This window comes from Lampetra fluviatilis, chromosome 14 (assembly GCF_964198595.1).
Source record: "Lampetra fluviatilis chromosome 14, kcLamFluv1.1, whole genome shotgun sequence".
Taxonomy (NCBI): Eukaryota; Metazoa; Chordata; class Hyperoartia; order Petromyzontiformes; family Petromyzontidae; genus Lampetra; species Lampetra fluviatilis.
In genome coordinates, this window is record NC_136288.1 from 10971520 (window position 1) to 10985239 (window position 13720).

Here is a 13720-nt window from a genome sequence, read left to right on the forward strand (position 1 = left end):
CTAGGTTTGAGATCGATTTAAGATTGCGTTGATTCAAGACATGGTGACTCATATAACACGTGCATACGTAGTCACGCACTCGTACCCATTGTCGCGCATCGATCGTCGCCCGCTGTCCACCCGGCAATATCAATGGCTACACCACAGGAGATGAGCAGGTCACATGCGGTGGGGTAAAGTATGGGTTACTCGCTCCTCTTCCAAGACATTTGGCCAGCGTGGGAAGAGGAGGCCAAAAATGCCCTCTGGAGCGGCACGCTCTACAGTTCACTCTCTCGAGCTCCTTCGAGTCAAAGTCCTTCCGCGCCAGCAGTGGAGAGAGCAATACATTGGTGACACTTTTATTGGTGTGTTACCTTACCTGAATAACGTACCTTACGATGAAATGCAATCGATTGTTTTTGTTTGCCATTTTGTTTCGCAGATAATTAATCGGTCGATTTAGATTTAAAGCTTTCGTGACTGCAGGGATTCATCTTCTTGGTTCTTTCGGTAAAGTCACGTAGAATGGAAATAATAAAATAATAAAAATAAAACATAATAAAATCATTCTCACGACGTTTCGGCCACAACGCATTTCACAAGTAGTACTAATCGCATATCTGCATTTCCCATAAATATGCTAAATTCCTCTTGATATGCAAATTATTTTGTCAAGGCGCCCTTCCCCCCTCCATTCCAGCTTAAATAGTCGCTTTAAGCCTGGAGTGTGTCATTCAGACTCTGTCTTCTCAATAGACCTGCTCTCCACCTGAGGACGGCTGCTTGCGTTGTGGCCGAAACATCGTGAGAATTATTTTATTATGTTAGATTTTTTTTTATTTTATTATTTCCATTCTACGTGACTTTACCGAAAGAACCAAGAAGATGAATCGGTCGATTGTTACATCGCAACATCGTGAGAGGTGACGGTGGTTTGGGGTGGACTTCATACAGCAGTTGATTGACCATGGCTGATGGTGATTTTTGTTTCGATAGGATAAACGGTACGGCCGCATTGCATGTATCTATTTCGATTTAAAGCTTTCGTGACTGCAGGGATTCATCTTCTTGGTTCTTTCGGTAAAGTCACGTAGACCTGGTTTCACCTGAGGACGGCTGCTTGCGTTGTGGCCGAAACGTCGTGAGAATTATTTTATTATGTTTTATTTTTATTATTTTATTGCTTCCCTTCTACGTGACTTTACCGAAAGAACCAAGAAGATGCATTTATCTAGTTTTGCAGTCGTGGGATGGTAGAATTGTGTTACACGTAACGCCTATTGTTCTCCGGTTGATATTAAGAGGAAAAGAGTGAACACCTATTGTGTGTGTGGACTTACTGTGCAGGCCCAGGTAGTTTTACAAATTGCGTGGCCTGTGTTCTAAAGCTCGTGGGATGTCTACTGTGTGGGGTTCTTCATAACAAAATGAATGATAATACGATTTAAAAAATAATCTATGCCTCGAGTTTCCTGCCTGGATCATGGCTGGACTCCTTTCCAACCCAACAATAACTCTGCCGTTGTTAGTGGCCCCTGTGGACCGCTGCCACCAAATCGGTGGAAGAAGTTCGCAAGATAGCAACGCAGAAGAAGCGGTGGAAGTGATACATACAGAAAACTCACACGGTTCATTTAAAACAGCTCTAACTTTTCAAATGTGTGCTTCTTTAATTACAATTCTTTTCGCCCAGATTATTTACACTCTATAGAATGTAATGCAAAAAATACGATACATATTGTTTTGGAATTCTACGGATTACTTTCAGTGCTCCGAGTGCAGGATTTGTGAGACGGTTATGAAAATGACAGCCGTCGATTATTTTCCGCTGGAGAGAAACAGGATCCCCACGAGTTGTTTTAATAATAATTATTGGCGGCTGAACTAATCCATTGACCCATACACATGGCCGAGATTTATACACGCCGTTATTAATCTTTTTATCCATCAGTCGTAATTTCCTACTTTATTTAAAAGCGCGTCACGAAATGTATACGAGTATGCCACCTTCCAAAAACATGCAATTGCAATTACATGCAAATATCAAATGCAGTCCGTTCCCGAAAAAAACGATCTTTGCATCGTTTTAAACGATTAAAAGATATGCCCATGTGCGTGTTTTACATTTCTGTACAGTATGTGTGTTTGTATGTATGGTGCAATCCATTTTCATCCGTTCATACGTGCTCCGACCCAGTTGGATTTTGGTTATTTAGCCATGACATTCCACGGGATGCGAATTATTGATTATAGGAATGACACGTATTTGCGTTTAGAATGATACTTAACGCAATTTTAAACGCGACAAGTCATCTCACGGACGTGTCAAGCCAAGAAGTCCAACAATTAAAACAAACACCAGAGACTACCGTACTTTTACAGGTAGGAACAACAGATTCCACACTGCCCACCAGGGATTATTTGTCTGTCGTGCATAGCCCCTCCCAAACATGTACGCTCCCGGATTGGTTGAAGTGCGTCACGTGACCGCGAGCTTTCTGTCGTGCACGAATGCGCTGTCCAACCAAGTTCCTACCTGCCCACTCCGAAGGAACGTGAATACATTTTACGCAAAGCATCATCATTACAAGGGCAGCAGGTTGTCACAGCCATAAGTCGATGGGCTCCATTCCCGACTCGGGCATCTTTCTGCATGCGAAGTCTGTATGATTACTCCCTGTTCTGCATGGTTTTTCTCCGGGTTCTCTACTTTTCTCACGTGGCTATCAACAACAGAAAATTGTAAAAACTGGTATTGGCCAGAATTCCCGATGCTACGGTGAAAAAGAACGTAGCTCAATGGGCCTTAGCCGAAATAAACTGATCTGAAAATTTCGATTTAAAGCTTTTGTGACTGCAGGGATTCATCTTCTTGGTTCTTTCGGTAAAGTCACGTAAAAAAAAAACCTGTTCTCCACCTGAAGACGGCTGCTTGCATTGTGGCAGAAACGTCGTGAGAATTATTTTATTATGTTTTATTTTTATTATTTTATTATTTTCCTTCTACGTGACTTTACCGAAAAAAACAAGAAGATGATCTGTAAATTTCTCAATTCGGATTACACAATGCAACATCACCCCCTACTTTAAAACTCTTGGCAAAAAAAAAATAGTTTCGAAACCCAGTCAGGCTTTCCGTTGATATAACAAACGTAATAATTGCGCGAATTAAATATTATTAGTTACCTAGGTGTCAATTATGGTCAAAGTCCACATCATTGATGCAGAGTTTTCAAAAAAACCTCACGGACAGTCTCTGTTGAGCTCCTTCGAGTGGAGGCTCTTCTGCTAACAGTGACGTGAGGCAAGACATTTCATGGCTGGACATCTTATTAAATCCTTTATATTAAGTTCACTTGCTTGCTTGCTTGCGCGCTTACAACCGTGCAAATCTTTCGGTCGTTTTTTAATCTACTTCCCGTGATCCAATCGATTGCTTAATGGTGGCAGGCAATCCTCTGACCCATAGGTGGCAGCCATCTCAAGCCAGAGGACGAGAGGACTCTAGCCGCCACGCATATAAAGGATTTATAGTAAAAAAATTTGTTTGTACGGGTTAATTTTTTGTCTCTATCATTTGCCAAATATTTCGTGTGGTGCCAATCCCACCCATCCCTTTGGCTTAATCACTCGCAAAATTTGGCCTATGGTCACGAAACGTTCACCGACGCATGCAGAGCAAGGATGAAACCCAGAGAGCGAGCGTGGAGAGAAGGGATTGCTGATGGTGGGGGCAGTAATCTAAGCTCTTTTTTTCAACGAAGCATCGGGATGATTGGTCAATACCAGTTTTTACACTAGAAATAGCGTGTGGTTAGCGCGCTGCGCTACGAGCCCGATGACCCCGAGTTCGATTCCCGCTCACAGTGACGATTATCGTCACCGTTCCTGGGCCTCCCCTAGGTCGACTCAGCCTCAAATAAGTACCTGAGTGCGGTCTGAAAATATCACCGGCCGGGGAGACAAAGGCGGTCGGGCGTGGTCCTTTCCACCCACCCCCTCGTGTGCAGTACCGGCCTTCATAAGTGCTCGCTAACAACACTTGTTAAGGCTACACGGGACATCTTTGAAGTGGGGTGATGTGTGGGGGGGGGGCAGTTGGTGTGTAGATACGAATCCAGCTTCACCTGGATGGCTCAGGTAACGTGGGCGCTTGGGCAATGCAGAGAACGAGGAAACGCGTACGCAAAAAAAAGGCTTATCGCCTACGTGATATAGTGAAGGACGGGTGAAGCGCCTAGCAAAGCCGCTCACCCCCCACCCCACCTACCTACCTACCTGGGCGAGAGCTGTCTCGCATGCACGCGACTCTGTCAAAGAAAAGCTTCTAATAATAACGAAGAAGGTCGCGCCCGTCCGGTCGAGCCGGATTCCACGCGCGCAACTTCCTCCTTCCTGATCGAGCGCCGCGGGTTTCGCGACACGAGCGAGGAAGGGGTCGCCCCGGCTTTCTTGGCAAAGCTGCGGGGAGCTTGTCAACGCGGCCGGCGATTCGCTCGTTCGCTTAAACACCGCGAGCAAACGACTACGAACAAAAAGCAATTTTCGCTACTTTGAAAAGTTTGGCATCATGGCTCCCCACCCCACGTCTTGAGAGAGGGAGAGCCAGCTGTGTGTAGTTGAGATAATGACGATTCGTGCGAAAGGGTGAAGTTGTGATGGTAGCCGATTGCTGCTGTCGTTTTAGGTTGTTGTTGTTGTTGTTGTTTTAATAGCCTCGTACAATCTTCGAAGAAGAACGGCGAAGGACCTGCTAAACGAACGCCATGGCGACGTGCTTAAGATCGTGCTGCCCTTGCTGCGAATGCCTCTGGAATATGTGCTGTCCCCCGGCCCCGAGAAGCGATCAGACTGACTTCGCTCGTCCAAATGAATCCTCGAGTACAGCCCCACTACCGCCGATAACTACACACAACAATCCGACGTTCAAGCCGCTGCCTCTCTACGTGGCCCTCTACGACTACGACGGACGAACAAACGAGGACCTGAGCTTCAAGGAGGGCGAACTTCTAGAGGTGACGGACAAGACGAACCCGGACTGGTGGTACGCGCAGAAGAAGACGGTGAGCACCAGTAACGCCCGCAGCAATACCCGGGGATACATCCCGGCCAACTATGTCGCCGAGTTTCAGAGCCTCAACGCCGAGCCGTGAGTCGCTTCACAAAGCAACAAGCACACACACACGCGCACACAATGCCGCCGCCGCCTTCTCCTCCTCCTCGACACCTTTTCCCTTCTCTGTGGTCGTGACTTGTCTCGATCGCCAACTTTTGCTGCTCCTCCTTCTTGCGCACCGCCACGGTGCGTGGCGAAACGCAACAAGGGTTTTGTTGTTGTTGTGTGTTGTTGTTGTGTGTTGTTGTGTGTGTTGGAGAGGGGCAAAACCCGAGCGCGCAAAGCTGCCCCGCGAGAATGATGCCCTCGCCACATTCATTCATCCATCTTCGCCGCCTTCACCTGTCCTCACCGATGCGGGCGGTGGGAATATCGGAACGCGAAACGATGTTCTGGGTTTATATTAACGCGTACATGATGCAGCAGCAGCAATGTATTCAGGAGCTGAATGACCAATGTCCGAGGTCTTCTAGCCCGCGAGAGGGCTTCAGGAACGATAAACATGGAACGATGGTGGATAGGCGTCCGCGTGTACTGCTCCTTAAGCCAGCCGAGCAGCGTTCCGGAAAGTACTTGTCCTGTACGGTGTATAAATATGTGACTTATAAGCCCTGTCCCACACCCCCCTGGGCAGCTGATATCAGGGGTGTAGGGAAGAGGGAACGATGCCCATGCTGGGGGGAGGAGCTGGGAGCACAGGGGGAAAACGGGAGGACAAATGGATGTTTGCGCTCCTCGAAAAATGCATTCTGTATAGCGGGGTATATACGGCTGAATTATACCAATAATAGCCTTGTTCACACGCGGCATTTTTAATCGTCGTATTATTGTACCGTGCAGGAAATCATTTGTTTTTCGAAGGTTGCAACTTGTGTATATGCAGAGAGACGCTCTCGCCACAAAGTGATCGTTATTAGAACCCGAAATGTTTAATCCGATTAACAACCTCGCATCCTATCCGCATGGCCACAGACCCTCCAAGCAGCATGATTACGCAGATTTTTTTTGTCACGAGACAATTTGCCTCCGCTCCAGTTTTTAATGGCTTGTGGGTTGAGGGGGTTATAGAAAAATATACAGGGTCTTGAATTTTACTAATAGGTGAAAGTCAGGTACTGGTGTGCACATGATCTCCCGGTAGCCTCGTGACGTTATAGGTCTCGGTTTTTTGTCAGTTGCTTAACAGCACATCACTCTAGACGATTTAATTCAGGACAGTTCTCCCTTCTTCTGAGTCAAGGCCGTAGCCATGGAGTCAACATTGGGGGGGACCAAATCTTCTAGGGTGTCTGGGGGTCCCAACCCAGAAAAAAAAATATCTCAATTTGAAAACGAATTTCCTGCCTAAAATGTAAACAAAAAATCACTATCACATAGGATGGACTTTTTATTTATTTATAGTGTATTGTATTGTATTACATTTTCTTAGTTTTTTCGGTAAAGTCACGTAGGTAAAGAAATGAAATTAAAATTATTTTATTTTTTATAAATTTTAATTTCATTTTTTTACCTACGTGACTTTACCGAAAAATCTAAGAGTATGAATCCTTGCAGTCACGAAAGCTTCAAATCTAGAATTGTATTACATTGCTCTGTTTTTTTTTACCTTTTCTTGTTTCATTGTATGTAATTGCAGATATTAGGGATTAATAAAGTACAACCATAACCACAATCATATGAACAAAAATCTATGTTATAGCAATATATTGGGGGGGACATTTTGAGCATATTAGAATATTACGGACTTGTTCTGAGTACAGTACTGCGATAAGTTCTCATTCTTCCCGATGATGTGTCCCAGTTTTTTGTTGTTGTTGTGGTGGCGGCGAACTCGAGAGACAGCTGCTGGTGCATGCAGGGAAAAAAAAACACAACGTGCCCTTGCACTCGTCTGAATGGCCACCCGGCTGTAATTTTTGTTGTCAAAACAAAACTACGAATAAATTTCGATTTAAAGCTTTCGTGACTGCAGGGATTCATCTTCTTGGTTCTTTCGGTAAAGTCACGTAGAAGGTAAATAATAAAATAATAAAAATAAAACATAGTAAAATAATTCTCACGACGTTTCGGCCACAACGCAAGCAGCCTTCCTCAGGTGAAGTACAGGTCTCATTCAGACGCTGTCTTTCCGACAGACCTGTTCTTCACCTGAGGACGGCTGCTTGCGTTGTGGCCGAAACGTCGTGAGAATTGTATTTTATTATGTTTTATTTTTATTATTTTATTATTTCCCTTCTACGTGACTTTACCGAAAGAACCAAGAAAAATACGAATGTTTGTACAGGTGACTCCGACAAGAGAAGCCTCTCCTTTAATAATCCCTGCAGTGAACACACAATGTGGAGTGCTTCGATAGATACATTATTATCGTTATAATTTATGATGATTATTTTTTATCTATGCCAGTGTTCAAGACCTAATATCAATCTTCACTGATCTCAACACCGTGGCCCGAAGTCAAACTCAGTGGCATTGCTTGTTAATGCCAAACCTGTAAACCACATACGGTATATATCTTGATTTGAAGCTTTCGTGACTGCAGGAATCTCGTGGAACTGCTGGATTATTTTTTTCCGCCAGCGGACAACCGCTTGTGTTGCGATCGAAACGTCGTGATTTATTTTTTTATTTTATTTTTCTACCTACGTGACTTTACCGAAAGAACCAAAGAGTACACATGATTAGTTTGGAGGTTGATAATGAGTACATGGCTATTGCTGGGCCATATTAAACTGTCCTGTACTATTGACAAAATACATCACTTTGTTGTACAACAATTCACTGTAGTTCAGTACTGCACTAGATTGTCAAGTGAAATTGCGTTGTATCACACTTCATGCAACATTATGTGGTGCTCTTTCAGCCGCATATTATTTACACATTAAAAAAGTTACCAAAACATGATCTCGGTGGTAAATGGTAGCAAAAATCACACCGTTATTTACCATATACACGTACTGTACGGACACGATAGAGGCATTTGCTGTTGCAAGCAAAGCTTTTTTTTACATTGGTGAAAAGGTTACACTTCAAAAACGCCCTTTCTCCATCACTTGCAATGAGTAACCTGTTAACATGATCAGCGCCGCCATTCTACGCTTCCTTGTGTACGTAGGACATTAATTTTAACGGAGCTTATCCCAAGCAAAGGTTTGCGTTTACCTTTGGCTCACTGAGTTATTTGCATTTTGTACAAGGCAAGGTGCATACCGTGTTGTAGGCAAAACCGGATTCGATCTTGACAAAGCAATTCTTGCCAGCTGCATCTAACCGCATATGCCGGTGTACATAAGTTAATCTAGAGGACTCTATTTTCTGTCCAGTGGCTCTGTATGAGAACAAGTGAGTGCTATTTAATGAGTAACACACATGAGTGGTAATGTAACCTGGCCTGTAATGTGAACTATTTAACACGTAGGCTTTCGCGACCAATTTAATACATAATAGAGGTTTTTGGGTTAGATCGCGTAAATATATAAACGTGTCGTTGGCTCTCCAAACACACCGGTGTGCTGTACTAGTGACGAATTGGCCACGTTCTGCTTACGTGACAACCCTTACTAGTTGGCTGTGTCGGGTGGTGGCGGGTTTTAACGACACATTTATATTTTCACGCGATCTAACCCAAAAAAAACCTCTTATGGATGTGAACTATGTCCAGAGTTCGTAATGAAAATCTTTTGCTAAGTCAACATCAGCAATGAGGAAGCATAAACAATCCCACTCCTTCGGCTAAACATTTGTAAGGCTTTGTGGCACAGCCTTATACAATATTTATCTTTTAGTCACCAATGTTCTGTTATTTCCCTGCCAATATTGATGACTAGATTGTCGGTGATGTTTTGAGCAGCAATGCTACTCCTTCACGACACTTAGGGGCAGGTCAGAGAGGCCTGTAACTCGGAAGTTCCCACCATGGCTGGCAGGTGTAACAAATAACACTGGTCAACACACTTTTTCTGGCATAAGGTATTCTAACGGTTTTAAGGTAATTTTGGAGTGCTGATTTCAAATCTGGCATCAGTTTTTGTCTATCGCATCAGGTTTATGAGATATCAAATATTGCATTTTCAATAAAAACTGCAGAAGAAAAATATTAAATAAATGTGGATATCTACATAAAATTATATTATAAACACACTATCCTAAAAATACAGCACCATATTTTAACACTAAAGCAGTCACTGACTCGCAACAACTTGCAATCATAAGTGACAGAGTTAATTTCGGGTAAAATCAATGAAAATGGGGTATGCCGATAGTATAAAAATGAGATGTGATAGAGCAAATCTGAGATCAGACTTGGAATCAGCACCCTGAAATTAGTCTAAAACAGCTGCAAAAGTCCAGGCCAGAAATTTTCTTTTTTGTTGACCAGTGTATAATCGATTGCTTTAGGGATATCCAATTAAACAAATGCACATGAGATTCCAACCATGCTCCAACATCCAAAACTTCCATTTCATAATAATTGAACATTTTAATAGAATGAATGCGTCATGGAAATGTCTCCTTCCGTGGCATCAAAACCCATAGGGGCATCTAAAGGCATCTAAATTCCCCCATAAAAATCTTTAACTCGACTCCCCCCCCCCTTTCCTGCGGTAAATACCTTTGATAGCATCCTCTGCCTTTCTACACTGAAATGCCAAAGCTACAAATGTAGAATGAATGACGTAGACTACCAGCAAACCGGGCCCCCATCCATTCAAACCCCCTCCACAAGCCACCCAAAACGCGACTTTGTAAGCCACACAAACATCAGCCATGGGAATGGCTTTATGCTTGCTTACTATCACCATACTCACACTCTAGGAATGTTTACCCCCGCCCCTCAGACCACAACCCCCTCTTTCCCCTGTATATCCCCCTCCCACATATCTAACAATGCAACGCTGTCATGTGGTTAAAAATTATGATTTGATGCACTTGTATTATTTTACTGATCGGTGATGCATCCCGTTGATTTGTTTTAAACTAGTTTTCTTAATCGTTTTAGCATTTATTATTTGAGATCATTTAATGGAAAGATGTACTGTATGTGAGAATTCGGTGAGATTCCTGATGACGTTATTTTATCCTTAAAAAATAGTTGGATGCAAATAACTTGATGCTGTATGCCCCCATATTCTTAATCTAGAAATCTAAATCAGCTCAAGCCTGACTTGTGTGGCCACCACCACTCTGAATCCCCCCCCCCCTCTCCCCACCCACTATGGGAACAGATTCTGCTCCACGCAGCTTGCTTCTTGCTTGCTTCTTCTCTCTCCCTACTTCCCGTCTTTCGTCACCCTCTGAAGGGATGAGAGAGTGATGAGAGATGACCATAAACCATCACGGCAACTCCGGTCATATTCTTAGGTTTTTTCGGTAAAGTCACGTAGGTAAAACATTAAAATTGATAAAAGTAAAATAAAATAAAAATCACGACGTTTCGGAGGCAACACAAGCTTCCGTCTTCAGGTGGAACCGTCACAGCCACGACAGCTGTATCAAGTAAATGATCTCATTTACTTGATTTTTTATTTTATTTTACTTTTATTAATTTTAATTTTTTACCTACGTGACTTTACCAAAAAAACCTAAGAATATGAATCCTTGCAGTCACGAAAGCTTCAAATCTAGAACTCCGGTCATCCTCGCAGCAGCGGCTTTTGGCTTGCCATCGAACAAAGATGGGCCATGGCATCGCGTGCTTTCAGATACGCTTCTGCGGCCGTCTGGAACGCTCTTCCTTCAGATATTAGGAAGCCACACACGAGCAATGCAAGTTTGCATTCATTTTGAAAACTGATTTCTTTAGAACTGCTTTTTGTGTTGAGTTTGTTGTACTTGTCTGCACCTACGACTTGTACAGTTGGCTACGTACGGTGCAAGATAATTTCGACACGTACACAGGCATAAATGCATCCCTGACATATTGTCCTGGTCATTCCTTCTTCCCATCCTCCTCCCTTTCCTGCCTGGTGCTGCTTTCTTCCAGCTGCTCATCTTGAGCTGTGCCCTCCTTTTGGCGAATTCCTCCCCATCATCCGTACCTCGTACCTTGTCCCGGTTATCTTGCCACCTCTGCCCTTTTGCACGACGACTGTACTCCCCTTACCCAACGGTGTGTCGCGGGTAAAACTTTGTATAAGGTCCAACAAAATAATCTCGCCTTTACAAGCACATTCCTGTGCATGGGTCTGTATGAAGGTTCATTACCTGTTCAGCTGGTTTTTGGCATCCAACAAATGCAGGATGGAGTTCAAGTTTTACCTACTCATGCTATGCTGTATCTACGAGAAGCTCTTAAAACATAAACAAAAACCCAGCAAACCTTAAAACCTAACGCTTTTTCGAACAAGAAAAGACACTACAAATAGAAATGTACTTTAATCATCCTCACCAGCCATGATCAATCCACCTCTGAAAGCCTTTCAATCCTTTGCCATCCATCATGGTCCCGCAACGTACTTGATACCTGTTTTTTTATATATGATCTCTCTGCAGAATATTTAAATGGCCTTTCAGGTTTAAAAATGATACTACTCTTAACTATCGATGTGAATGTAAGTTACTCGGTGCATTTGGAAACATTGAATATCAAATCTCGGCCAAATAAACCCCCATGATCTGCATGGCTTAGGATGCCCTCGTCAAAGTAGTAGTTTGACAGATAGACCAGTACACATAGGTGTGTAATAAATCATGAGATTTTAGCGTAGGTTTGAGATCCCGAAGACTGGGGGTGAGCAAGCGATCCTCGGGCTGGATTGCCAGCGAGGACCACTACCCCTTTTACGTCGAGATCCGGGAAAGCACGGAACCTTCCATCCCCACCACCACCTCAGGCTCTCTAAAATGATCGTGGAAAGCCTCATGGTTACGATCCAAAGTAGCATCGACCCACAGTCGTCAATGGGCTCGCGATCCCTCGGAATCTTGAGTGCGAGCATCGCTTAGATCCACCGAAGACATTCTCGGCTGTGACTAGATTGGAATGGCATTTTTTTGTTGAGAAATGCTTCTTACTGGAATTCGGAGTTATCTCGGTCTGCCCGGATTTCCTTGTTCTGCCCGGATTTCCTTGTCCTGCAATGAATGCACCTCTGACCGGCCAATGAAAACCTTGAACGCTTTTGTCAAATGTCTTTAGTGTGCACCATTTTACCAAACGCATGCCTAAAATATACGTAAAATAGAGCACATACCTGTAATTCCCAACTTCGCTCACAATATTTTGAGAATTTGGTTCAAATAATCCTTCACCAACGTCATGGTTACTCTTGAAAATGTATCATCATCATCAGCCATGAAATTCGATTTTTTGAGGACCTTTCCCGGCTAATGCAATCACTTATCGTCTTGAAATTTCATGATTGATCTTACTCCTGAAACTGATCAATTGATGGGTATTTATTAATCCATTGCAGAATATGAAAGTGCATGAGAACCACTTTTTTTCTTTGTATTTTGTGCACACAGTATATTCACATGAGACCCTCCAACCATTTGTAGCTGCCATATTCATCACAAAAATACGATTATTAAATCGAATGGCAGCCTTGAATCGTGATAATCAATAAACATAGATTCAAAAAAATACATCTTAGAAAAACACACCAAGATACGTAATTCTATGCATCTTAATGTACTGTATTGTTAATTACGGCTTGCAATAGAATGCAGTTATCACTAGGCGTATTTAAACAGCAGTTGCTATACACAGTAACCTCTTTGTTTGGACCCTTCTGTTCTGGTTTATCTTTGGGGCAGGGAGAAGACCAATGCACTCGCCCCAGGGATCAAGGTCCATTAATCATAAATTCGATCCAACCCAGGTGTCGATGTTGTGTTACAAGTCAGGTACATAGACACACAATGTCATTTCATTCAGGGCAACAGTGAAGTTTAACCTTACTTGAGAGATATATTTGTTTCTATGCTTGAGATTCATAACTGCCGGAATCTTCTTGGTTCTTTTGGTAAAGTCACGTAGAAGGGAAATAATAAAATAATAAAAATTAAACGTAATAAAGTTATTCTCACGACGTTTCGGCCACAACGCAAGCAGCCGTCCTCAGGTGAAGAACAGGTCTTTCCGACAGACCTGTTCTTCACCTGAGGATGGCTGCTTGCGTTGTGGCCGAAACGTCGTGAGAATTATTTTATTATGTTTTATTTGTATTATTTTATTATTTCCCTTCTACGTGACTTTACCGAAAGAACCAAGAAGATGAATCCCTGCAGTCACAAGACAACTTAGATTAAGGCCATCGGTCTTATTCCGTACTACAACAAACAAACATGGCCAAACCAGTAAACTTTTCGAAATCACCAAAATAAAGCAATGAAACAGTGATCATAGGAACTGTGACGGAATTTTCACAATAAACGACAAACAACATGTACTACCAAAACCCTGCAGCCATTACTGGCTGTATGAGTCACTCCACAACAGCAGGAGCATCAATCGGAGTATTATAAGTCAGTGATCGTTAGTGAAGGGGGGAGCCCAGTACATCACTCGCCACTGATGCTCGCTGTAGCCGTGAATCGAATGTAGGTTGCCAGGTTCAGAGCGCAGCGTGTTAACACTTGTGCAAGCAACTTTCCAGTGCTCTCTGAGTGAGGGTAAAT

At 43.2% G+C, this 13720-nt stretch overlaps 1 protein-coding gene across 1 annotated transcript in view; it reads left to right on the top strand.

Annotated features, from left to right (window-relative positions):
• The first annotated feature begins 4395 nt into the window (after positions 1–4395).
• Positions 4396–13720, top strand: part of LOC144935869 (tyrosine-protein kinase Src42A-like) — a 34016-nt gene continuing 24691 nt past the window's right edge. Inside the window, exon 1 of the mRNA XM_078862701.1 lies at positions 4396–5131. Within this exon, the coding sequence (XP_078718827.1) occupies positions 4749–5131 (383 nt within the window). The 5' untranslated portion in view covers positions 4396–4748. The remainder of the gene's footprint in view (positions 5132–13720) is intronic.